General features: G+C 31.8%; 1 protein-coding gene across 1 annotated transcript in view; it reads left to right on the top strand.

The window, feature by feature from the left end:
• The window catches only part of LOC127730104 (cyclin-T1-like), a 25,979-nt gene extending 1,700 nt beyond the window's left edge, over positions 1-24,279 (top strand). The window contains exons 2-10 of the mRNA XM_052238217.1: positions 1,078-1,159; positions 1,644-1,766; positions 3,562-3,622; positions 4,258-4,320; positions 5,412-5,457; positions 6,627-6,717; positions 7,494-7,566; positions 17,083-17,156; positions 17,770-24,279. Of these exons, the coding sequence (XP_052094177.1) occupies positions 1,078-1,159; positions 1,644-1,766; positions 3,562-3,622; positions 4,258-4,320; positions 5,412-5,457; positions 6,627-6,717; positions 7,494-7,566; positions 17,083-17,156; positions 17,770-19,896 (2,740 nt within the window). The 3' untranslated portion in view covers positions 19,897-24,279. The remainder of the gene's footprint in view (positions 1-1,077; positions 1,160-1,643; positions 1,767-3,561; positions 3,623-4,257; positions 4,321-5,411; positions 5,458-6,626; positions 6,718-7,493; positions 7,567-17,082; positions 17,157-17,769) is intronic.
• The last annotated feature ends 780 nt before the right edge of the window (positions 24,280-25,059 follow it).

Below are 25,059 nucleotides of genomic sequence, written 5' to 3' on the forward strand. Positions count from 1 at the left end.
CATCAGTGTTTCAGGGTTGGAATTTAGATCGAAATATAAATATGAAACGTTTTTTCCCATGGTTTTCCTGATTAATTGAAGAATTACATATCGAATTTTTCTCATTGGTCAATAGTAAAATCTATTTTAACACGACCAATGAACATGATGAAAACATGTGGTAACTTGGCAATACACAACAACAAATATTTATAATGGATGTCGTTTTAAGTTAAAAAAAAAAACGTAAAGTAAACTCAAATTTCATGAAATTCATTATGTGAATTGATAGTTTAGGTTAGAATGTGAAATTTTGTTCATACATGTAGCAAATAAAATTCTTCTTAAATTGTCATGTTTAGAAAAATAAATCAGTTAAGTCTATTAGTTCTTGCACCCGAGAACTATGACAATCAACTACTCAATGTCAACAGTTGGGTACGGAAATCTTAAACATATGTAAAATGCCACTAGTTAATAATTTCCTTGAACTGTACTGTAAAGAATCTGGACTCTTAATTAAATTTTAACTCTATAAATGATCTGTGAAATCAAAAGTGATCAATATGTTTTATATGTGTGTAAACTAATTATATATTTTATTTTATGATAATTTATATATAGTGTAAATAATTAAACACTGTATATACAATGATATATATGTTACTAAATTCAAATCAAATAATAATAATAAAAGTAAAAAAAAATGGAGAAGCAAAAATAAACCATTAACAGTAATTGTGTCATGTATTGTCTTTCTTGAGTTGACATAGCTTTGATGTGATGACATCTAATGATAATACTCTTACTTGCAGATCGGCTTCCTTAAAAAGATATATAATTTATGAATTATTTTGACCTAAAAATACATTTGTTTCTGATTTATTGTTAATAACCTGATGCAAGGTGGGTGAAACCAAACTTTTTTAAGGAACAACTTTCATGACTGTAGTATGTAGTAATAATAACACTGGTGAATGTATATCAAGTTGTAATTTTAAAGATAAACAGTGGGAGAGTGCTTGTCTCTTTTGCTGTGTACAGGCACTAGAAAGTTTCTTAATGTAGATGAACAGTTTTCCTTAACATTGATTTCAGTACTCAGCTATGTATCAACACAGCCATTGTTTACATGCACAGATTTTATATGTTCCACTCATTTCAAAAGTTCCATCGCAATGTAAGTATATAATTTACATTTTTATGGAAAAATTTTATGGGCGATATATATCGTATAATATGAATTCGGTATAGGTCTCTATATAAAAACGATAAGGTGTCTTTGAGGTCAACATGTGGTCTTATACAAAAAGACAAGTGTCTATATAATATGTCAAGCTTTAATTGCCTTGAATCAGGCAAAGTTTTTTAAAGATCTGCCATCAATGCCAAATACACTCAATAACAAAAACAAGACACATCATTCCTCTCACTCCAAAGCAAAAGCAGCAGTACAAACTACTGAGCAGTAGCTCACACTATATCATGTTTTTATTAGGCTTTCTATCCAAATGATCTCAACAATACTGTTTAAATTTTATTTAAATGTGTGATAGACATGAAAACTTGATGTTTTTCTTTTAAAACTACATTTATAAGATTAGTATTTACATTGAACATGTCACCATTTATACTTTTGTTATTCATATATATTTGTCTTGTAGGCAATGGCAGCAGCATGTTTGTTTTTAGCTGCTAAAGTAGAAGAACAACCTCGAAAATTAGAGCATGTTGTCAAAGTGTCAAATATTTGTCAGAATAAAGAAACTCCAGACACTAAAAGTGAAGTAAGTAGTCTGAATGCTTTTCATATACAAGTAGTTTTGGGTTATTGTTTATATACTTCAGTGTTCTCCCCAGGTCCTTTTATCATCATGGTAATGTGATGCTATATTTCTTAAATGTAATGCTATCTGAAGTGGTTTTCTTATAGATTATGTTATGGATGTGATGCTATAATTTTTAGAAACAAGAAGGTATTTCAATTTCCCCTGTTTACCAGGATGCTAAATAAAATATCTGGGGAGAATACTGTACTTCCTTTTCTTTTTAAACCCGATATAAAACTGTTCAACAAAAAAAGTTAAAATGAAGTGAATGTAAGCAACTATAGACAACCGTATGTCCTTCAACAATGAGAAAAACCCATACCTTATAGTTGGCTATAAAAGGCCCCGACATAATAAAAGAGGAAACAATTCAATTGAAAAAAACTAGCGGCCTAATTTACTACAAAACAATTCATGAAAAAACAAATTTGACAAACATGAACCAACTGAACAACAGACTTCTTACAGAGGACAGGCACATAGAGAATGTGGCGGAGTTACGCATGTTTGAAGGCGCTAACCTTGGTCAGTGGTGTAACAGTAAAACATAAGAACAAATTATAAAAATCAGTTGAAAAGGGCTTAACTCATCAGATCGATACAAAGCAGGAAAACATGTAACAAAAATACTGCCTGGACGTGGCAGTAATGTGACCTAACGAATTAGACTATTTACCGGATTTGTAATAACATAAGCAACACGACGGGAGCCACATGTGGAGCAGGATCTGCTTACCCTTCAGGAGCACCTGAGATCACCCCCAGTTTTTGGTGGGGTTCGTGCTGCTTAGTCTTTAGTTTTCTATGTTGTGTCATCTGTACTATTATTTTTCTGCTTGTCTTTTTATTTTTGGCCATGGCGTTGTCAGTTTGTTTTCGATCTATGAGTTTGACTGTCCCTCTGGTATCTTTCGTCCCTCTTTTATACATCCCTCAAAACTAAAAAGACACTTCAGTACAGATCTGAGAGTACTTACAGTTACTGATCATGACAGCTAGTTCAAAGACAATAACAACCAATAAAAAAATCATGTATATAAGACTAAAATATAGATAATTTATAGAAATATGTGACAATGAATTATTATCCTATGATATAGAGTAAGTAAGTACATGTGTAAGTAAGTTAATATTTTATTACAGTTTCACAATCTAATATTATGCATAAGATATTATACACCAGATAAAAGCAGCATAAGAATATATTAGATTCGTGCATTAAAAGACATGAGACATTTTAACCTCATGCACATTAAATGCATACACAATTTAAAGATAATTTTTCAAAATTAAAAATTATTTAAAAGTATAAAACAATTTTAAGATCAACCTTTGTCCACTAAAAAGAACAAATGTCCACTAAAAAGTTTGACTAAACTATGTCAGTCTTAATTACAATGCTTGAGCAAACATTGATACATACAAAGCAAGCAAGCCAAACAAATCTTTGCCTTGCTAGCATTATGAAAAGAGCTGTGATAACATATTTTTTTAGATCCTTATATATAAGAATTGAAGTAAATTGATTTGTGAAAATTTATACAAAATGTAACCTAGTGATTTTAACAAAAATTGTGCTTTCTGACACCTTCCATGCAAAATGTGAATGTCACTTGCTTGCATCACATATAATTTAAAAAAAAACTGCATTCAATTTCACATTTCATATTTTGAATTTTGTAGCAGAATGCACCAACATTGTATAGAACTTCATTAATTAACTAAAACTCTTATATGTAAAATGTATTTTCAGGAATATTTAAATGAAGCTCATCAACTTGTGATCAATGAAAGCATTCTATTGCAAACTCTTGGTAAGTATTATGAATATAATATGATGGTTCCAGCAAAGGAGGGTAACAGAAAGCTATACTTTGTAATTGAGCATTAGAAGTTGTGTCATCTTTCAGTTTAATTTAATCTCACTCCAACGTCTTAGTCTTCTCTCAAAAGTCAGTCAGTTGTACAGATTTGTGTGACTGTTAAAAACAACATTATACTGCATTTCTGAACATTAAAATGAATTGTTAAGTAAATGCTTGAATATGGTTTAAATCGCACAATATCATAGATTTTACCAATTATTTTGTATTTAAAATATGGATAAAACAAATGTTCAGAAGAAAATCTGTCTTTAATAAAAAAAAAAAAGGTCACTCTTCATATTAAAAAACAGTCAACAAAAACATTCTAAAAACTTGCTACCAAACTTTAAAAAGCTGACCTGGTTTTATACTATAGAGTGCCCATTCTTGAGACTGGACATAAATACTAAGTGGGCAGTAGAACCTATTTGATCCTCTGGTTTAGTTCTTTTCAATTTTAGATCAAAGCTTTTGTGCTTACCATACCTGGAAGAGTTATTTACAGAACACATTTTGAATGAGATTTATATTGTTTCCTTACAAGGATTTTTGCATTTAATCATGTTCTGTAATCTTTTAAATAGGTTTTGATCTGACAGTAGACCATCCACACACCAATGTAGTGAAAACATGTCAGCTTGTAAAAGGTAAGATAAAGCAAACTACAAAATCTTTCACTATTTGATTGCATTGAATTGAAGACAACAGGACAAGAAAGTCAACATTTTAAGTTGTTATATCAGTCTTAACTTACATTAAAAAGGCCTCTGAAACAATTTTGAAATAAGTAAGTGGTCAATGGTCTAATTTTTAATGAACATCCTTAAAAAAGGGAAAAAAATACTGCAAGTCATCAGATAGTTTACATATGAATTCAATATGGTCAAATCTGTAGCAATCATGGCATCTAATCATTGAAGGGAGATACAATTTAAGTATTCAATCATTCATACTTCTTTGACTTTTAAATATTTGAGTTTGAGCATTCTTGATGTAGGTAAATCCAGAAAAGCGATTTGGACGCACTATGTGTTATTTTCATTCCCTTTTCATATATTTCTTATTTGGAGTTCCTGATGTATGCCCCTTCATTATCCTGAACATAGACACATTTAAGGATTCTTTTCAATATGATGGTCTTCAAATTTACACCCAGTGTAAGGAACTTCTTATCAGACTTTGGCGCCTATAGTAAAGAAATGACTGAGTTTACTGTACTTTTTATCTTCAACCCAATGTATATTTACCTTTAAAGAGTGTAAGTGAAGCAGCTTTATCAGAATGACTTAAAGGTTTGGTTGGCTTGCTTGCCTTGTTTGCTCAAGCATTGTAATTAAGATTGATATCTGAAAACAATATATAAAGGCAGAGTTAAACTTGTATACTTCATACTTAATTTTGATTGGACACTATCAAATAATCAAATTTACCTATATTCAGGTTTAACTCCTCCTACTTATATTGTTTGCAGATGTCAATCTTAATTACAATGCTTGAGCAAACATTAATACAAACAAAGCAAGCAAGGCAAGCAAGCCAACCAAACCCTTACTCTCTATGTATTAAGAAATTGACTGTAAAAAGCATTGTTGGCACCTGAAGATAATAGTACATATGTTTAACATTCCAGGACTACCGCCCAACAAGTACAGTTCAAAGTTACCAAGCAATATAAACTTGTAGATTGTGTTTGTTAAGACTTTACCTAGCCTTGGTATTATAAATTTCTATTTTATAGCTACCAAAGATCTTGCACAGACCTCATATTTCCTGGCAACAAACAGGTGAGATTTCATTGTGCATATATATATGGGATAAAAAAACTTGATAAAAAAGTTGAATATGTGTTTAAGCCGAAACATTGATATTATCAGGTTAAGGATGTTTGCTACTCTGTTTCAAAATAACAAGCTCTTTAAAAGACTGTTATAGATTGATAGTATATAAATACAGGAACTAAAAAAGCAGAAAAAATGAAGGGTCTGTGAGCTTGTTTTCGAGAAATAAGCTATTGAAAATTTGGCTGGAAATGATTCTCTCGAGATTTTTTTTAAACATTTAACATTGGCACCTTTTTCTTTCAAAAACTATGAAAAAATAAGGATTTTATAAGATTTTCAAAATGGCTTTTTAAACTAGATGTAATAAAATTATGAAAAGAAAAGTAGGGGTTAGCAGGCAAAATCTTTAATGGTTCTACATGAATAAAACCAGAGGATTCCAAATATCTGGCAAAAGTTTAAAAAGAGGAGCGCACATCCTTAATGCACAGATAATGGGAAATACTGTCCTCAGCAAACTATTGTATTGTATGAACCTAGATGTAGAACAAATATTTCTTCAATATTAATCAATTTGAACAAAATGCTCTTAATATAAGCAAAACTTTTGAAAATTGATAAAAAATCAGATTCACTCTTGGGAAACTAACTGATTTTAAAGAAATATTGCAATGCATGGAATACAGGAAATAAGACACTTTATATGTGCACACTTTACAGTGGATACTACATTAAAATATTGTATATGAACTACAATGTTAAGTCGTAGATTTAATGATTGCAAGTGCCTTTGCATCTATTCCGTTGAATTACCACTAATATATATGGCGTAGATCAAATCTTTCTGTTTCAGATAAGTCTGTAAGAGTGTTGATAGTTAATGCACAAAAATCACATACTTGTACATAACTGTGGATTCATTATTATCGATGGGACACTTATTTTCGTAGAAGTTGTTGGTTAAAAATATTCACAAATTTATGTTTTCCACAAAATGCAAGTTATCCAACGCTTGTATGCAAAAATTGTTAAACCCTAAATCAAATACTGTACCCTTAAAAAAACTTATTTTTCTCCATTCACAACTTTTTAACCCACAAAAATAAAAGAATCCACAGTATTCATGTTTGCTCATCCATGCTAAGAATATTGAATGGTAAAAATAATTTCAGCCTCCATCTGACCGCCATGTGTCTTCAATATAAGCCTACTATTGTAGCCTGTGTATGTGTTCATCTTGCCTGTAAATGGTCAAAATGGGAGGTGAGTTACATGGTGTTCATTTTAGTAATAGATATGATAAAGGAAAAGAAAGAAAATATTGTATTAAATCATGATATAAAATAATTATGTGTTCATGACATGCTTGACAAAACCAAAAGTTAAAAACGAGGCTTTTGATAATATTTTAATGCTACAATGAGGCCTTCTACACCAGTAAAAGCTAACACTTTATCTCAAGTTCAAGACAGCCCCTAGCACTGGTTTGATAGGAATTCCTTGACAGATTCTTATCACGCTACATTCACACAAATCATATTATCTGAAATTTTGACAGTTTCATGGACCTTATAAATAAACATATTGTTTAGTTTTACATTAAGAATATTTCCCATTCAAAAGTTATGGCCCTTTGTTACTTGAGGAAAATTGGTAAGGTTATATTTGATCCCAAGATTGACAGAGTCAAGTTTTAAGCAATTAAGATAATAGATGCCTTTGACATTTCAAACTGCATGTAGTTGCAAATAAAAATTATGACTTATAGATCTGGAAGGAAAAAGTAAATAATGATGGCAAAGGTTATTGATTAAAAAGGCTTAACATTGCCATCTTGGCCATCTTAGTTAAAACAGGCTTATATTAAATCTTTCTTTTGAATTAGACAAGTATGACAAAAAAAGTGCACAGTTATGATGGATAAACACTCAATATACTTATGAGAAGTGTATATTTACAGTACATGCATATACAAGTAAATTTGTCTATATAATTCTTTGATACTTTAAACAATAAAAATTGATTTGATTTATTCACAGATTCCAAGTTCATATGAGGGTAAAGAATGGTTTTGGTACAGTGATCCATCAGTGACAACAGAATTATTGGAAGGTGTGTAAGATACACCACATTAAATCTGTTGTCTAAATCTTTTCTGATTTAAACATAAGTAAAGTAGTACCTTTATAGGTAAGTTACAGGTCAGTGTCCAAAATTGCAGTTGCCCTTAAGCTGTGAAAAAAGTCCACTAAATTGGGAGTTCTATCTTTGTTCAATAAGCTTAGATTTGTTTCTATAGAGTGATGGTATTTATTGTGAGACAGTTTTTATACGACCGCAAAAAATTTTGCGGTCGTATATTGGTATCATCGTTGTCTGAAGACATTTGGTTTCCGGACAATTACTTTAGTAAATGTGAATAGAAATTTATGAAATTTAAACACAAAGTTAATAACCACAAAAGGAAGGTTGGGATTGATTTTATGGGGTTATAGTCCTAACAGTTTAGGAATTAGGGGCCAAAAAGGGGCCCATATAAGCATTTTTCTAGTTTCCAGACAATTACTTGTGGAACCATGTATGGATCTCTCTGAAATTATACCACAAGTTTCCATACCTCAAAGGGATGGTTAGGATTTGCTTTGGGGGTTATGGCTCAAACCGTTCAGAAATTAGGGGCAAAAAAGGGGGAAAAACGGGTGTCCTGGTTAATGGACAAATACTTTAGTACAAAACATAATTTAATGCAGTGTAAGGGAGGTAATTCAAATACATCATTTGAATTACTTCCCTTACACTACTTTTAAATCATGTATAAAGTAATGGTAATGAACAATTAAGACAATTTAAAAGCAGTGTAATTGAGGTAATCCAAATACAACCTTTTGATTACCTCCCTTACACTGCTTTTAAATTATGTTTACAGAAATGCATATTTATAAAGGAAGACCAGTAAAAATATCTGCAAATGTTGCATCATTTTTTTTTTACAAAAAAATCCATATGAAAGATTTGACACCATATTTTAAATTCTATTATAAAATAGATTAAGTTAGCACTATGGTAAATTTAAATGGGTAATTATGGTTGCAAACTTCATTTGAAATTTGAATTGAGATTATGACCATATCTTGAGGGAAAGAATGTTTTTTGGGGAAAAGGGGGGGGGGGGGGTTTGTGGTAAAAAGAATTTGTGGGGGGTAATTTTTTCTAATTACAGATTTCAGAAATTAAAAAGAAAAATTCTTCAAATATTATTTTTTTGCAAAACAAAATAGGGGGGGGGGGGGGGGGGGGGGTTAATATGCAACAACATAGTGTATTGCACAAAAGCAAAAAAAAAGGGGGGGTAAATTTTTTAATTTTTTTTTGTGGGGGGAGGGGGGTCAATTCGCAACAGCAAGGTGTATTGCACAAAAGCAGAATTGAATATGAATTCAAATCATATAACCAATTCTAAGTTCTTTGACTACAGTTATTCTGTGTCTGAAACCTTTTATGTGTCAAATATTTAATTACAATCCAAATTCAGACCTGTATCAAGTGCGAATATTGCGTCCATTTTTGCCCCAACTGTTCAGGGTTGGACCTCTGCGGTCGTATCCAGCTGGGCTCGGCGAAGCAATTTATTTTATGTTGGACCACAATATACTGGTTGGAAATCGTTATTGAAAAGGCTATATATATATGCCACGATATCTCAGTAGCATGAGTTAGAATCCCGGCCAGGGAAGAACAAAAAATTAGCTTCTGCAAATTTACAGATCTAACATTGTTATATAATATTGTACATATATATATATACAAGTCTAAATTGAAAACAACGTTTTTATACATGTGCATGCAAAACAAATTTTTGGTAAAGGGGTGAAAATACAGCACAAACAACATTTTCCAAAAGACCAAAAAAGTGACGAAGTATATTTAAACCAAAAGCATTTGAATAGCAGGTCGAACAACGGATGTTCTTAAACACTGCTGACTGCCATGGCGATTGCCAAATAAACGGATCACCAGATGTAACAAAATGGATCTGAATTATTAATTTAATACCAAACAGAAAACAATAAACTTGCAGAGAAGATGGTAAAACTCAAACATGAGGTGCAAAAATATATATATATATATATAAACAAGTCTAAATTGAAAACAACGTTTAAACCTATGATTGCGTTGGTAAAAAACTGCAATTTTTATACGTGTGCATGCAAAACAAATTTCTTGGCAGAGGGGTCTAAATACATTACAAACAACATTTTCCAAAAGACCAAAGAAGTGAAAAAGTACATTTTAACCAAACGCATTTGACTAGTAGGTCGAACAACGGATGTTCTTAAACACTGCTGACTGCCATGGCGATTGCCAAATAAATAGATCACCAGATGTAACAAAATGGATCTGAATTATTAATTTAATACCAAACAGAAAACAATAAACTTGTGGAAAAGATGATAAACTGCAAACATGAGGTGCAAAAATTTGTACACCATATCTGGATTTCGACAATTAATGTCTCTTCGGTGATGCTAGGAATCGAATATATATATATATATATCAACCAGTAATCACTCAGATATTTATGGTTTTTGTCTCCCCAGCAAGACATAGGGATTGCTTTTCCGGCAACGACGATGACGGCGTCAACAATTGTAAAGTTTTCTGCTTAAGTTAGTTTGATAGGAAGTACTTGTGATAGATCAATAATATTTTGTTTGAAGTTGCATTGCATTTAGAATAGTGAGTCCTATATCAGAAAATTTACTACTGTTTAAGGTGGTTTAAGGCTTGCCTAAAATGTGCATTCAAGTGCTGTTTTTTAGTTGCATCATCGGAGTGCAATGTCAATAATGGAAATGTAGTTTAATACTGGTAATTTATATTTCATCGAGTCTTTCATCTATTAACATATTCTGTATAATTAATTATTAGTGTATTGGACTAAGTGATTGGATTTAAAATCTGATATATAGCGAGGAGATTTTTTTCAATTTTCAACTCTTAATGGAAAGTGTAAGTGTATAATTGTTTCAATTATCATAAGTCTTTTAGGTCTTAAAAAGTGGCAGTATAAGTTTCAGTTTGTTGGTAGTGTAAAAGAATTATTCTGCTTTTGCAGTGTAAATGTTATAGCATCTAAGGCAAATGTAGATTTATGTCAAATTATGAATGGCAATTTGTTTGTTTTGTAAGATTCTTAGTTGTACAGTTTTTTAAGTTGAATACATCAAAGTCATGTTCATAAATATTATAAAATAGATTAAGTTAGCACTATGGTAAATTTAAATGGGTAATTATGGTTGCAAACTTCATTTGAAATTTGAATTGAGATTATGACCATATCTTGAGGGAAAGAATGTTTTTTGGGGAAAAGGGGGGGGTGTGGTAAAAAGAATTTGTGGGGGGTAATTTTTTCTAATTACAGATTTCAGAAATTAAAAAGAAAAATTCTTCAAATATTATTTTGTTGCAAAACAAAATAGGGGGGGGGGGGGGGGGGGGGGGGGGTTAATATGCAACAGCATAGTGTATTGCACAAAAGCAAAAAAAAAGGGGGGGTAAATTTTTTAATTTTTTTTTGTGGGGGGAGGGGGGTCAATTCGCAACAGCAAGGTGTATTGCACAAAAGCAGAATTGAATATGAATTCAAATCATATAACCAATTCTAAGTTCTTTGACTACAGTTATTCTGTGTCTGAAACCTTTTATGTGTCAAATATTTAATTACAATCCAAATTCAGACCTGTATCAAGTGCGAATATTGCGTCCATTTTTGCCCCAACTGTTCAGGGTTGGACCTCTGCGGTCGTATCCAGCTGGGCTCGGCGAAGCAATTTATTTTATGTTGGACCACAATATACTGGTTGGAAATCGTTATTGAAAAGGCTATATATATATGCCACGATATCTCAGTAGCATGAGTTAGAATCCCGGCCAGGGAAGAACAAAAAATTAGCTTCTGCAAATTTACAGATCTAACATTGTTATATAATATTGTACATATATATATATACAAGTCTAAATTGAAAACAACGTTTTTATACATGTGCATGCAAAACAAATTTTTGGTAAAGGGGTGAAAATACAGCACAAACAACATTTTCCAAAAGACCAAAAAAGTGACGAAGTATATTTAAACCAAAAGCATTTGAATAGCAGGTCGAACAACGGATGTTCTTAAACACTGCTGACTGCCATGGCGATTGCCAAATAAACGGATCACCAGATGTAACAAAATGGATCTGAATTATTAATTTAATACCAAACAGAAAACAATAAACTTGCAGAGAAGATGGTAAAACTCAAACATGAGGTGCAAAAATATATATATATATATATAAACAAGTCTAAATTGAAAACAACGTTTAAACCTATGATTGCGTTGGTAAAAAACTGCAATTTTTATACGTGTGCATGCAAAACAAATTTCTTGGCAGAGGGGTCTAAATACATTACAAACAACATTTTCCAAAAGACCAAAGAAGTGAAAAAGTACATTTTAACCAAACGCATTTGACTAGTAGGTCGAACAACGGATGTTCTTAAACACTGCTGACTGCCATGGCGATTGCCAAATAAATAGATCACCAGATGTAACAAAATGGATCTGAATTATTAATTTAATACCAAACAGAAAACAATAAACTTGTGGAAAAGATGATAAACTGCAAACATGAGGTGCAAAAATTTGTACACCATATCTGGATTTCGACAATTAATGTCTCTTCGGTGATGCTAGGAATCGAATATATATATATATATATCAACCAGTAATCACTCAGATATTTATGGTTTTTGTCTCCCCAGCAAGACATAGGGATTGCTTTTCCGGCAACGACGATGACGGCGTCAACAATTGTAAAGTTTTCTGCTTAAGTTAGTTTGATAGGAAGTACTTGTGATAGATCAATAATATTTTGTTTGAAGTTGCATTGCATTTAGAATAGTGAGTCCTATATCAGAAAATTTACTACTGTTTAAGGTGGTTTAAGGCTTGCCTAAAATGTGCATTCAAGTGCTGTTTTTTAGTTGCATCATCGGAGTGCAATGTCAATAATGGAAATGTAGTTTAATACTGGTAATTTATATTTCATCGAGTCTTTCATCTATTAACATATTCTGTATAATTAATTATTAGTGTATTGGACTAAGTGATTGGATTTAAAATCTGATATATAGCGAGGAGATTTTTTTCAATTTTCAACTCTTAATGGAAAGTGTAAGTGTATAATTGTTTCAATTATCATAAGTCTTTTAGGTCTTAAAAAGTGGCAGTATAAGTTTCAGTTTGTTGGTAGTGTAAAAGAATTATTCTGCTTTTGCAGTGTAAATGTTATAGCATCTAAGGCAAATGTAGATTTATGTCAAATTATGAATGGCAATTTGTTTGTTTTGTAAGATTCTTAGTTGTACAGTTTTTTAAGTTGAATACATCAAAGTCATGTTCATAAATATTATAAAATAGATTAAGTTAGCACTATGGTAAATTTAAATGGGTAATTATGGTTGCAAACTTCATTTGAAATTTGAATTGAGATTATGACCATATCTTGAGGGAAAGAATGTTTTTTGGGGAAAAGGGGGGGGTGTGGTAAAAAGAATTTGTGGGGGGTAATTTTTTCTAATTACAGATTTCAGAAATTAAAAAGAAAAATTCTTCAAATATTATTTTGTTGCAAAACAAAATAGGGGGGGGGGGGGGGGGGGGGGGGTTAATATGCAACAGCATAGTGTATTGCACAAAAGCAAAAAAAAAGGGGGGGTAAATTTTTTAATTTTTTTTTGTGGGGGGAGGGGGGTCAATTCGCAACAGCAAGGTGTATTGCACAAAAGCAGAATTGAATATGAATTCAAATCATATAACCAATTCTAAGTTCTTTGACTACAGTTATTCTGTGTCTGAAACCTTTTATGTGTCAAATATTTAATTACAATCCAAATTCAGACCTGTATCAAGTGCGAATATTGCATCCATTTTTGCCCCAACTGTTCAGGGTTGGACCTCTGCGGTCGTATCCAGCTGGGCTCGGCGAAGCAATTTATTTTATGTTGGACCACAATATACTGGTTGGAAATCGTTATTGAAAAGGCTATATATATATGCCACGATATCTCAGTAGCATGAGTTAGAATCCCGGCCAGGGAAGAACAAAAAATTAGCTTCTGCAAATTTACAGATCTAACATTGTTATATAATATTGTACATATATATATATACAAGTCTAAATTGAAAACAACGTTTTTATACATGTGCATGCAAAACAAATTTTTGGTAAAGGGGTGAAAATACAGCACAAACAACATTTTCCAAAAGACCAAAAAAGTGACGAAGTATATTTAAACCAAAAGCATTTGAATAGCAGGTCGAACAACGGATGTTCTTAAACACTGCTGACTGCCATGGCGATTGCCAAATAAACGGATCACCAGATGTAACAAAATGGATCTGAATTATTAATTTAATACCAAACAGAAAACAATAAACTTGCAGAGAAGATGGTAAAACTCAAACATGAGGTGCAAAAATATATATATATATATATAAACAAGTCTAAATTGAAAACAACGTTTAAACCTATGATTGCGTTGGTAAAAAACTGCAATTTTTATACGTGTGCATGCAAAACAAATTTCTTGGCAGAGGGGTCTAAATACATTACAAACAACATTTTCCAAAAGACCAAAGAAGTGAAAAAGTACATTTTAACCAAACGCATTTGACTAGTAGGTCGAACAACGGATGTTCTTAAACACTGCTGACTGCCATGGCGATTGCCAAATAAATAGATCACCAGATGTAACAAAATGGATCTGAATTATTAATTTAATACCAAACAGAAAACAATAAACTTGTGGAAAAGATGATAAACTGCAAACATGAGGTGCAAAAATTTGTACACCATATCTGGATTTCGACAATTAATGTCTCTTCGGTGATGCTAGGAATCGAATATATATATATATATATATATATCAACCAGTAATCACTCAGATATTTATGGTTTTTGTCTCTCCAGCAAGACATAGGGATTGCTTTTCCGGCAACGACGATGACGGCGTCAACAATTGTAAAGTTTTCTGCTAAAGTTAGTTTGATAGGAAGTACTTGTGATAGATCAATAATATTTTGTTTGAAGTTGCATTGCTATCATTACATATCAGTTTGACGACTATTTTAAGGCCCTGCCCCTAGGCCATGGTTCAGTGACTTTCAATTAATTAGCAATTTTCAATGATAAGTTTTTCTGCTTAAGTTAGTTTGATATGAACTACTTGTGATAGATCAATGATATTTTCTATAAAGTTGCATTACTATCAGTACATATCAGTTTGACGACTATTTTAAGGCCCTGGTCCCTAGGTCATGGTCCAGTGACTTTCAATCAATTAACAATTTTCATTTTAAGTAATGAAAAATTCATATTATGGGTTTTTAGGGTCTTATATAAAAAAGGTGCCTCCCATGCCCCCATGTGTTTAATTCTAGAATAGCCCTTAAATGACAAATGTGACAATGCCTATCATTATTACTGTTCCCAGTTGGTCAGTTGGAATTTTGGATTGGGTCTGTATCTCCAAAATTATGCTTAATAAGTGAACAATATTTCATATTTGTATTAATTATAAGAAGTACATGTGCATCTGACAGGTTTCATTTGACTTCAACATGAATTTCAGACTTTATTGACCTTCAAATAAATTAAGTATTGCAACAGTCAAGAATGCCAACCAATGTTCCATAATAACTGGCTTACCCAAAAGGCATGTTCCATAATTACTTGCTTACCCAAAAGGCACTGCACCCATCAGCAAGCATGACTCACTATTGATCTTTAGCATTTTTCCCATTTTCACCCAACCTCAGGGGTTGACACTACATGTAACTTAAAACAGGTAGTAGTCCATAGGACTAGTAAAAAAAAACGACTATTCCTTCCAGTTTTGTTGTAGTCCCAATTTGGCTCAGATCGCAAAGCAAGAAAATTTTGAAAAATTAGATGCAAAATCCTGCATTCTGAGAGCTTCTGACAGTTTTTTTTGTCTCAAATTTACATTTTTATACGACCGCAAAAATTTATTTAAAACAGGTAGTAGTCCATAGGACTAGTAAAAAAAAACGACTATTCCTTCCAGTTTTGTTGTAGTCCCAATTTGGCTCAGATCGCAAAGCAAGAAAATTTTGAAAAATTAGATGCAAAATCCTGCATTCTGAGAGCTTCTGACAGTTTTTTTTGTCTCAAATTTACATTTTTATACGACCGCAAAAATAAATTTTTGCGGTCGTATATTGGTATCACGTTGTCGTCGTCCAAAGACATTTTCTCATTTCAGATTTCATAATTTAAAAAGAAAATTTCTTAAAATATATTTTTTTTTTTTGCAAAAGAAAAAGGGGGGGGGGGGTCAATTTGCAACAGCATAGTGTATTGCACAAAAGCAAAAATTTGAATAAAAATTCAAATCCTATAACTAATTCTAAGTTCTTTGACTACAGTTATTCTGTGTCAGAAACCTATTATGTGTCCGATATTTAATTACAATCCAAATTCTGACCTGTATCAAGCACGAATTTGTGTCCATTTTTGCCCCAACGTTCAGGGTTGGACCACTGTGGTCGTATCCAGCTGCGCTCGGCGAAGCAATTTATTTAATATTTTCAACTTAAAAGAAACTTTTGTCATATGATGTTCGCCTTGTTCAACCATGAGAGGCAATTTAAATGAATATTATCAACTATTAATATAATTTCTTTAGGCAGTGTTCCATCCAATTAACAATTTATAAATTTCTTAATTGCCACTGACATGATAATTGGATTACGGGGGTGTCTGGAAATTTGAACAATGTGAACTTATTCGATTCAAACTCATGTCCGCATACTGGTTTACTTCTACCCATTGATATTCACAGAACCAGTTCTGCAGTGCTCCTGCAAGAGGAAGATTCACCATACAGTAACATTGCACGCAGTCGAAATTCCGCTGTAAAGAAATAAATCTCGCTGACTAAACGGGATACAATTTGGGGTGGGGAAGGGTGGTTGAAAGATGAACTTTTTCTAACCCAAAGGACTACTGAGGTAGACATGTTTACTGGTTCTTCATGCTTTTAACTAGCCTCGACAACAGGACTAGTGTTGGTGTCAAACCCTGAACCTGCAATACCTGATGACGATTGCTTGTTTGATCAAAAACATTGCCAGCATTTAATTTCTGCAAACATAATTCATAACTTTATATGTAAAACAAGGGAATATGTAAATCAATTGTAAAATAAACTGTCTAAAACAGTAGATTTTATTTACTTCTGCCAGTTCTGTTAAACATTCAATTGCATTTTTTTCTGCTATAAATAAGGCAGCCTTTAATAGGACATGTGCTTATATTCAGTAAAATATGGTATTCAAATAAGTTTTTTTTTTCAAAGAGACAACAAAATTAGTGTTCTATATAGTGAAAACATTTCCCCCACTTAGTGTATTTATCAATTTTTCTTATATGAGTGTTAAAAAATAATTATCTATAAGTTAAGTCAGTGCTCAGTTTAGCAGTTTTCTTTTATCTTTTAATACATATGCAGATAATAATTTAACATGTAATTGAAATTTATATTGAATATTTTTCTTTTCAGAGCTTACTCAAGAATTTCTGAACATTTTAGACCAATGTCCGAGTAAATTAAAGAAAAAGATACTCATGTGGAGGGTAGGTTTAGTAAGAGATAATTGGTTTGAAAATTTAAACACTGAAACGATGAAAAATAATTTCTACATTGTATAAGGCCTATTCCAAGAAAAGTAGTAAGGGGTGTAGGCTTGGTCAGTCCTCCATAATAACACATAACAACATAATACACTTTATATTTCCTAATTAAAAGAAAGATCATTTATTAAAAAACAGTTGCATTATAATGCCTTTTTACATTATATTAATCTTGGTTAAGATTTTGTGAGGATGATATATCAATAGTTTTTTACACAGACTACAACCTTCTTTTATAGTACAGCTCAGATCAGCAGCCGTAAGAAACACCATTATCAACTTTTCACATTAAGTGTGTCTTTGAATTTTATCCACATATCTGACATCAGTGTTGAATAAGTAGTTACTAGTGGTAGTTCATTGCTAGAATTATCTTAACATTTTAAAGAAACATGTTATTCACCATGACAAATATTTAGTGAGGGACTCTCAGAATATTATTTATTACACTGCACTTTCTTCATACCAATGACCTATCATTAGTAATTTTCTCTTCTGATGAGAATTGAATCTGCCTTTTTTCAGTATATATCTTGGATTAACTTTACAATTTCAGTCTGGAAAAGAAAGAGAAAAGCTAATGGACGATGCAGATTTAAATCTTCCACCAGAAAAAAAGGTGAAAATGGAGACTTCTACATCGGGATCAACCTCATCTTCAAAATCTCACCCGTCATCTCACCATCACACATTATCAAACCATGATCGGAAAAGTGACCATCACAAATCATCAACAGAACATCATGCGACCAAATCTGTATCAGGGGAAAACACAAACAAAAATGCTATAGATAGCAAACCAAAAAGTCTTTCAGCAACAGTAGTCCCAACTTTAAAGGCAGAACCTCAAACTGAAGTCAAAAGTGAGCCAGAAGAGCCCACTGCGACAGCACAGTCTGCTGCAGCCTCAACAACAATTACAACTTTCAAAGAGTATAAAGAAAGAAAAGAAAAAGAGAGATTATTAGCATTGAACAAATCTAATGACCAAATGACTAATGTTAAACATGAGAAATTGGAAACCAAAGAAAGTAAACAAGAGCCTGATGTAAAACAAACAGGTCGACATTGGACTGACCATATACAGAAACAGAATGACAAACCTCAGGAAAGTCAAAAGCATAGTGATAGACATGTTCTCGATGTTAAACATACTGTTGATGCACAAAAAGGTGACAAACATGTGTTAGACACTCATAAATTGGAGGAAAAGCATAAACATAGGGAAAAACATACCCCTGATGTGCAAAAACATAGTGACAAACATACTCCTGATGGTGAAAAACATCGTAAATCACATAAACATGAGAGTAGGAAACATGGTGAAAGACATTCTCATTCAAAACATGCTGAAAATAAACATGCCTCAGACACTGAATCAAGCAAACATATTGTAAATCATGACAATGCTACGTCTTCTCAAGTATCTAGCAATGAGATTGGTAAAATTAGAATAAAAACTGAATCTGGAGCAGTACCGCATGTGAATGAGATTGGTAAAATTCGAATTAAAACTGAGCCAGGAGGATCACCTTTAGTTGTTAAACAAGAAGCTGAGATAGTTCCTGGATCAGAAACAAAAATTCGAATAAAGACAGACCCTGGCATATCACCTAGATTAAAAGTAGAGTCAAGTATTTCACCTCATGTTAGAACAGAAACTGGTATTTCACCACGTATCAAAACAGAAACTGGTATTTCTCCAACAGTTTCTCGAGATGCTGCTTCTCCCTTGAAAATGAAAATTAAAAATATATCAAAGGAGCATCACAAAAGTTCTCATCAGTCTGAACAGAAAGTGCCAAGTTTAAAAATTTCTTCAAAAATGCTGACAGAATCTAGGCATAGTGAACATAAATCTCACAGTGAACACAAGTCTCATAAATCAAAACATTCAGATAAAGAACATCGAAAAAGCCACACTGGGACCAATGGGAAACCTGAACTTAAACTACATATAAGTATGTCTGCTATAAATAAACACAAAAATGAGTCTGAATCCAAAAAACATAAATCAAGTCATTCTGACAGAGGTTCTAGTGACGAAAAAAGCTCAGGAAAATCTGGACATTCACATAAAAGTGTGAAAGAATCCTCCCATAGTTCAGGCAATCGCAAAAGACAAATGAGTCCTACTTCTGATGCTAGTTCCCAAAGCAAGACTAAAATTTCTAAAGTAGATTCTAAAGGATTGACTCGATCATCTTCTAACTATTCTAATGTTAGTATGGAAATGTCTGATTCAGCTTCAGTAGATGGTAGTGTCAATGGTGATAAAAAAGGGGTGGCTACAAAAGAAGTGCTAGACCAAATACAAGCTATGAACCAAGTTATAGATTTAATCAAATCTACAAATCCTATTCTAGCAAACAGTTTACCTGGCACTCCAACAACACCAACATTTCCTCAACCACCACTTCCTCCTTTATCAACACAGCCGCCACCACCTCCACCACCGCCACCAGATGTTCCTCCACCACCACCGCCACCATTTCAACAATCACAATTATATCAAACATATGGTTCAGCACAACAGTATGGTAACCAGTATTTACAGTCTCAATTTGGATATCAGCAATCTTTGTTTGATATTGACTTTCTTTCAGATGAAGCTATGCCTCCACTGCCATCAGAGCAACCTACCCGTCCCCCAACTCCCCCTTTAGGTCCTCCTCACTTTTGATCAGAGTTTAATTTAGGTATTTTGTTAATTTGTACTTATTTAATCATTTCAGGCATTATTATCAAGTGCTAATTTTATTTATTTCATATCGCAATTGTTTAAATTTGAGAAAGACTTATAGCTCCACTGATATATTTTTTCAGGTGTGTATGGAAGTGAGTATGTGAGGTGTGATTGAATTGTCTTAAAATTTAGTCAGCATTTTGCTGTAGTGTCTGAGACAGTTAATGATGATAACTGTAGTCAATTTTGCTGCAATATAGAATGCAGGTCATCTTGATTAATTGAAAGCGTTTTTGATGAAGTATAACAGCAGTCATTCATTTTATACAAAATTAAAAATGGCATAGAAAAACGACAAATTAATTTCCCAAGATGATGGTTTGTTAGCCAGTAGCAGAATATATACAACATTTTGCCATTATCAGATAATTAAGTCTATTTTCAAAAAAATCACTCAATTCGAAAACAAGCTTATTCATGGTTCACTTCCACACAAATGCAAATTTCATTTTTTAGTAGCAATGAGAAAAAATTTCTAGGAATGGTATAGCCATTGCTTTGTCTGTCTGTGCATCTGAAACAAAATGTTTCTGGATGATAACCTAATTTCCCTTTGGAGTAGGATCTTACAACATCGTATTCCCTTACTACCACAACCAAATGTGGCTTTAATTCTAATTTCTCTGTTGTAGCAATAATCATTCCAGAGTTATAACCCTTGAACTATATGCAAATTGTACAAATTGTTTCTCATTAAATGCTTAGGTTTGCTTTATAGTATGACCTTATAACTTTGCAAAGTTGATACCTACAGTTGTATGCAAGCAGGATCAAGTATAATTTTAACTGATCATTGCCAAAACTTTTATTTTCAGAGTTATGCCCTTTTAATTATCTCAAAATGGAAAAACAGTTTTCAGATGACAACTAAAATTTGCTTTGAAGTAAAAATTTATAATTCAGCAACCTTATGTCCAATGAAATGCAGGTCATTCTTGATCGTCACTTGCTGCAATTACCATTCCAAGAGAATGTCTGAAAATAGTAAAAACACTTTCTGCATTTTGGATAAGGACATAATAAGTTTGCAACATTACTCTGTACCATGAAATGTTGATTTTTCCCCTGTTTTTGCTGTTGCCTAAATTACTGTTTCAGAGGTAGGCCCCTTAAGTATCTCAATGCTGGTAAAGTTTGATTTTCACAGTCCCAACTATTTCCATGCAACAGCCTGGTCCATTGACTTGTCTAAAATATTAAATTTGGTTTCTTGGATGATGACATTAGCTACGAGCGATGATATTGAAATTATGTAATACTTTCCAACACAATTTGCAGTTCAGATTAGTTCATATAATAATAGTATTTATAGATATTGCAGCAATATGAAAACAAAATGGTCTCCTGATTCTAACTATAGTTTATTTTGAACCCCATTTTAGTTCTACCCTGCGAACCTCCTCAGTTAGATTCATATTACTTGAAGCTAGCATGCTCTAATTTTGTACTACAATACTGGCTGCCATTTTGTTATTTTAGAAGTGCCTGTATAGGGTGTTTAACTTGTTTTATCCTGGAAATGTCAAAGTGCAGGAGCTTAAATATTAAAGACATTGAAAACTCCAGCTATTGAAAATAAGTGTAATGATAATTCTAAATTTCACAATGCATTATCCCCATAATTGTAAACATCTTGGAAATAGCATGAGGTCTTATTTGGTAAGTAAAGTAAACGAAACAGATTGATTGGGACAAAAGTAATAAAAAATATTAAAAAAATTCTACTACATCAAGTTAATATTTTCATTAAAGAAATATGACAAATTTTCATCAAAATTGATTTATACGATTAATGTGGATTTTGTCATTCCACCTGCCCACTGTGAAGGCCAATTTCTAACCATTCAAATTTAACCTTAGATTTTGTAAATATATTGAATACAAAACCTTGAATTTGTTTTCTAAAATATGGTATAGGCATTTAAAATTTCAAAGAATATATAACTACTTCTTGTTGTTGGAAACTTCTGTAGGATGAAAACAATACTCATTCAAAACTGATGTATGCAGAAATTTCCAATTGGTTGTGTACTTAAAAAAATTTTGTTTATCATATTAAATGTATATTTGAAAATCTAAAATAAAAAAAAAATGGTAAAAACTAGATCAATGATACTGAAGGTCAATGGTTGGTAAAGGTTTCATGTATAGTTCATAAGGAGGGTGTTTCGGTGGATTTACTTTATTTCAAAGTCCACTTTCAACAATCAGCTGTGATATCATATTTATAAACATTTGATTTTGTTGTTAATGTTGTTTGATAAATTTTAGCTACATTGGATTATTTATTGGCTTATTAAACATTTGGGTAATATTTATATTTTCAACAACAAAACAATGCCATTCAATAGGTCTAGATATTATAGTAGAAATGAGAAATTTGATTGCTAGTTTCATACACTCTAATCCATAATAGTAGGTAATGATTTGAGAGTTTGCTTATACTCAGCAGAAAAACCATAAAGGTAGACTCTATCACAAAAACCTATTGATTCTGATATTTTTCTGCTGAGGATAGTTAAATTTGAAAATTTGATAGTGGATGAACGGGGTAAAATGCTAGTCATAATATATGTTTCTAAAAATAGAAAAAAAGAGAAAATAAATTTCCCAAAAATGTTTGCTCAAAATATATGAAAACAATCATTCAAATACAATTTAGGTGAAATTAAATCTGTATTTCATCAAACCCTACGTCGATGGCAGCAAAAAATCTATGTATAGTTAACTCCTAATACCTCAGGTGTTGTAAAAAATCATGATAATAAGTCAGTTTCAAACTGGGTAAATGCACAATATATGGCAGTGTTGAAAAGATATAAGATATAAGAACAAGCTTAAGGAAAATGAAGAACCTTGAAGCTTGTTGAGCTTTTTTTCTGCTCAGTAGAAAATAAAAATATTTTCAGACTCTGTTCATTGCTTTTATTTTGCAATTTAATATACACTGTCAAATATTAGATTGTGTACATTCCAATTTGTTGACCTGGAAGGGATGTTATCGGAGTTGAAACCAAATTCCCAGCTGCCTTGTAATATAAAGCTTAAAGTGATAAGTGAACCAAAGCAGCTGAAAATTTGGTCTTGATCAGGTTTATGTGGTTGATACTGTAAATTCAGAAATTATTGCATGCATTTATTATTGCGATTTTTGATAAATGGACAAAAATGCGAGATTAATTATTGTGATTTCAGGAAATTTTGCATACAGATATAGGTACATGTATCAGATATCAGAATGAAAGTTCTTATTATTGCAATATTCACCAGTCGCATTATTCGCATTAATAAAACCTCACAATAATTTCTGAATCTACAGTAGGTGAATTGGAAATTCAAATTGAGATTGTAGAATTGACTTAGTAATTATAACCAGTTTTCAATAAGTGGCACAAATCCTAGAAAATGTTAGTTTACAGGATCATGAACATGTATATTGTTATTTAAAATGGAAGTACTTTGTAAGAATCATTGAAAAAAGCTCAATGTACATTTTGTATATTGTTCTCATAAACGTGTTGTTTTTACTGTCTTTGTCTGCAATTCGTATACCATTATTAGTTCATGTACATGATAAACAGTATTTATGTAGTTCAACAAAAAAATGTTAAAAAGTATTAAAATCATATTTTTGTTATTTATTATGATGAAAAGAACAAAAAAAGTGACAAAATATCAGAACATTTCTGCATTCTTTAGAGGGCATTTGTAGATTTTATTCTCATCATAACTGCTTATTGTTTTGAAGTTAGATATTTTTTTCTAGTATTTTGATATTTTCTCACTCTGAATATTTTGTATAGATATTATGTATGAAATACAGGTCTAGTGAATGAAACAATTTTACTGTTTTCATAGCTTTATTTTAGAATAGAAGAAAACAAACTAGGGTTTCACTTAGGTGTGCTTACATGTAAGTTCAAGTGATGTGTAGATACCATTGAAACACATCACTGCACCCCAGTATCAATTGTACTTGTTAAGTGTTAACATGCTTACTTGCAACTCAAAATAAAGAAACTGTGATGCATGCAATCTTGTAAACACTAAACATAGTGCAGGGAAAACAGAATACATATTTTGTATCAATTTGTTTATGTCATTTTTAATTAATGTACAATTTTTGCTATTTTTTTTTATGTTCATTTAAAAATGAACCTCAGAAGAGTGGGATTGATTTCGTCATGGTGACAATTATGTTTTTACAGAGATAGCACATTTGTTCATATTGATGGAAAAAAAAAGAAATGAATTTTAATCATTTACCTTATACCAAACATGTATAACAGAATTTGTTCACAATAAATTTATACAAATGTGTGTTTTCTTCACTTAACAGTAAGATAATTCATGAAGTGTTGGAACAGGGAAAATTAAAAATTCTAACAACAAAAGCGGAAAGTGCAAGATAACAGAATGAGAACACAAACTAAGATTGGTAAACAAATAACCCTTAAAATTAGTTTTAAAAAGTAACCAATAAAGCCTGGTGTGATTAAATGAAACTGAAACAAAAGCTTGGAATTATAAACTTCCATGTTTGATAAAAAATAGAACTAAAATGTATTCTGTAAAGCTTAATGGAGCATTTGAAAAGATATCAGTTACTGTAAGTTCAGAAATTATTGCGAGGTTTTTATAAATGTGAATAATGTGACTCCTTGAATATTGCAATAATAAGAACTCGCATTCTGATATCTTGTACATTATCCGTATGTAGCTTTTTCTTAAATCGCAATAATTAAATTTGCAATTTAATTCATTCTTCAAAAATTGCAATAATAAATGCACGCAATAATTTCTGTTTTTACAGTACTTTTGGAGTGAAGAAATGTGTATTTTTTAAAATAAGGACAATAAAAAAATGTTGTGTGATTGCCTTTGAGACAACTATATGACAAGGTATGGCCTGCAACAGTGAGCAAAACCTTAACCATAAAGTAAGGTATGCAATGCCTGGCATTACAAAATTAGAAACAAATTCAGAAGGGAAAACCAATGGCTGAATCTATTTTAAAAACAATAGATAGGAAAACGATTATAGCAGACATCAACCAATAACAACCACTGGATTACAGGCACCTGACTTGGGACAGGCAC

Source organism: Mytilus californianus, unplaced genomic scaffold (assembly GCF_021869535.1).
Source record: "Mytilus californianus isolate M0D057914Y unplaced genomic scaffold, xbMytCali1.0.p SCAF_2, whole genome shotgun sequence".
Lineage (NCBI taxonomy): Eukaryota > Metazoa > Mollusca > Bivalvia > Mytilida > Mytilidae > Mytilus > Mytilus californianus.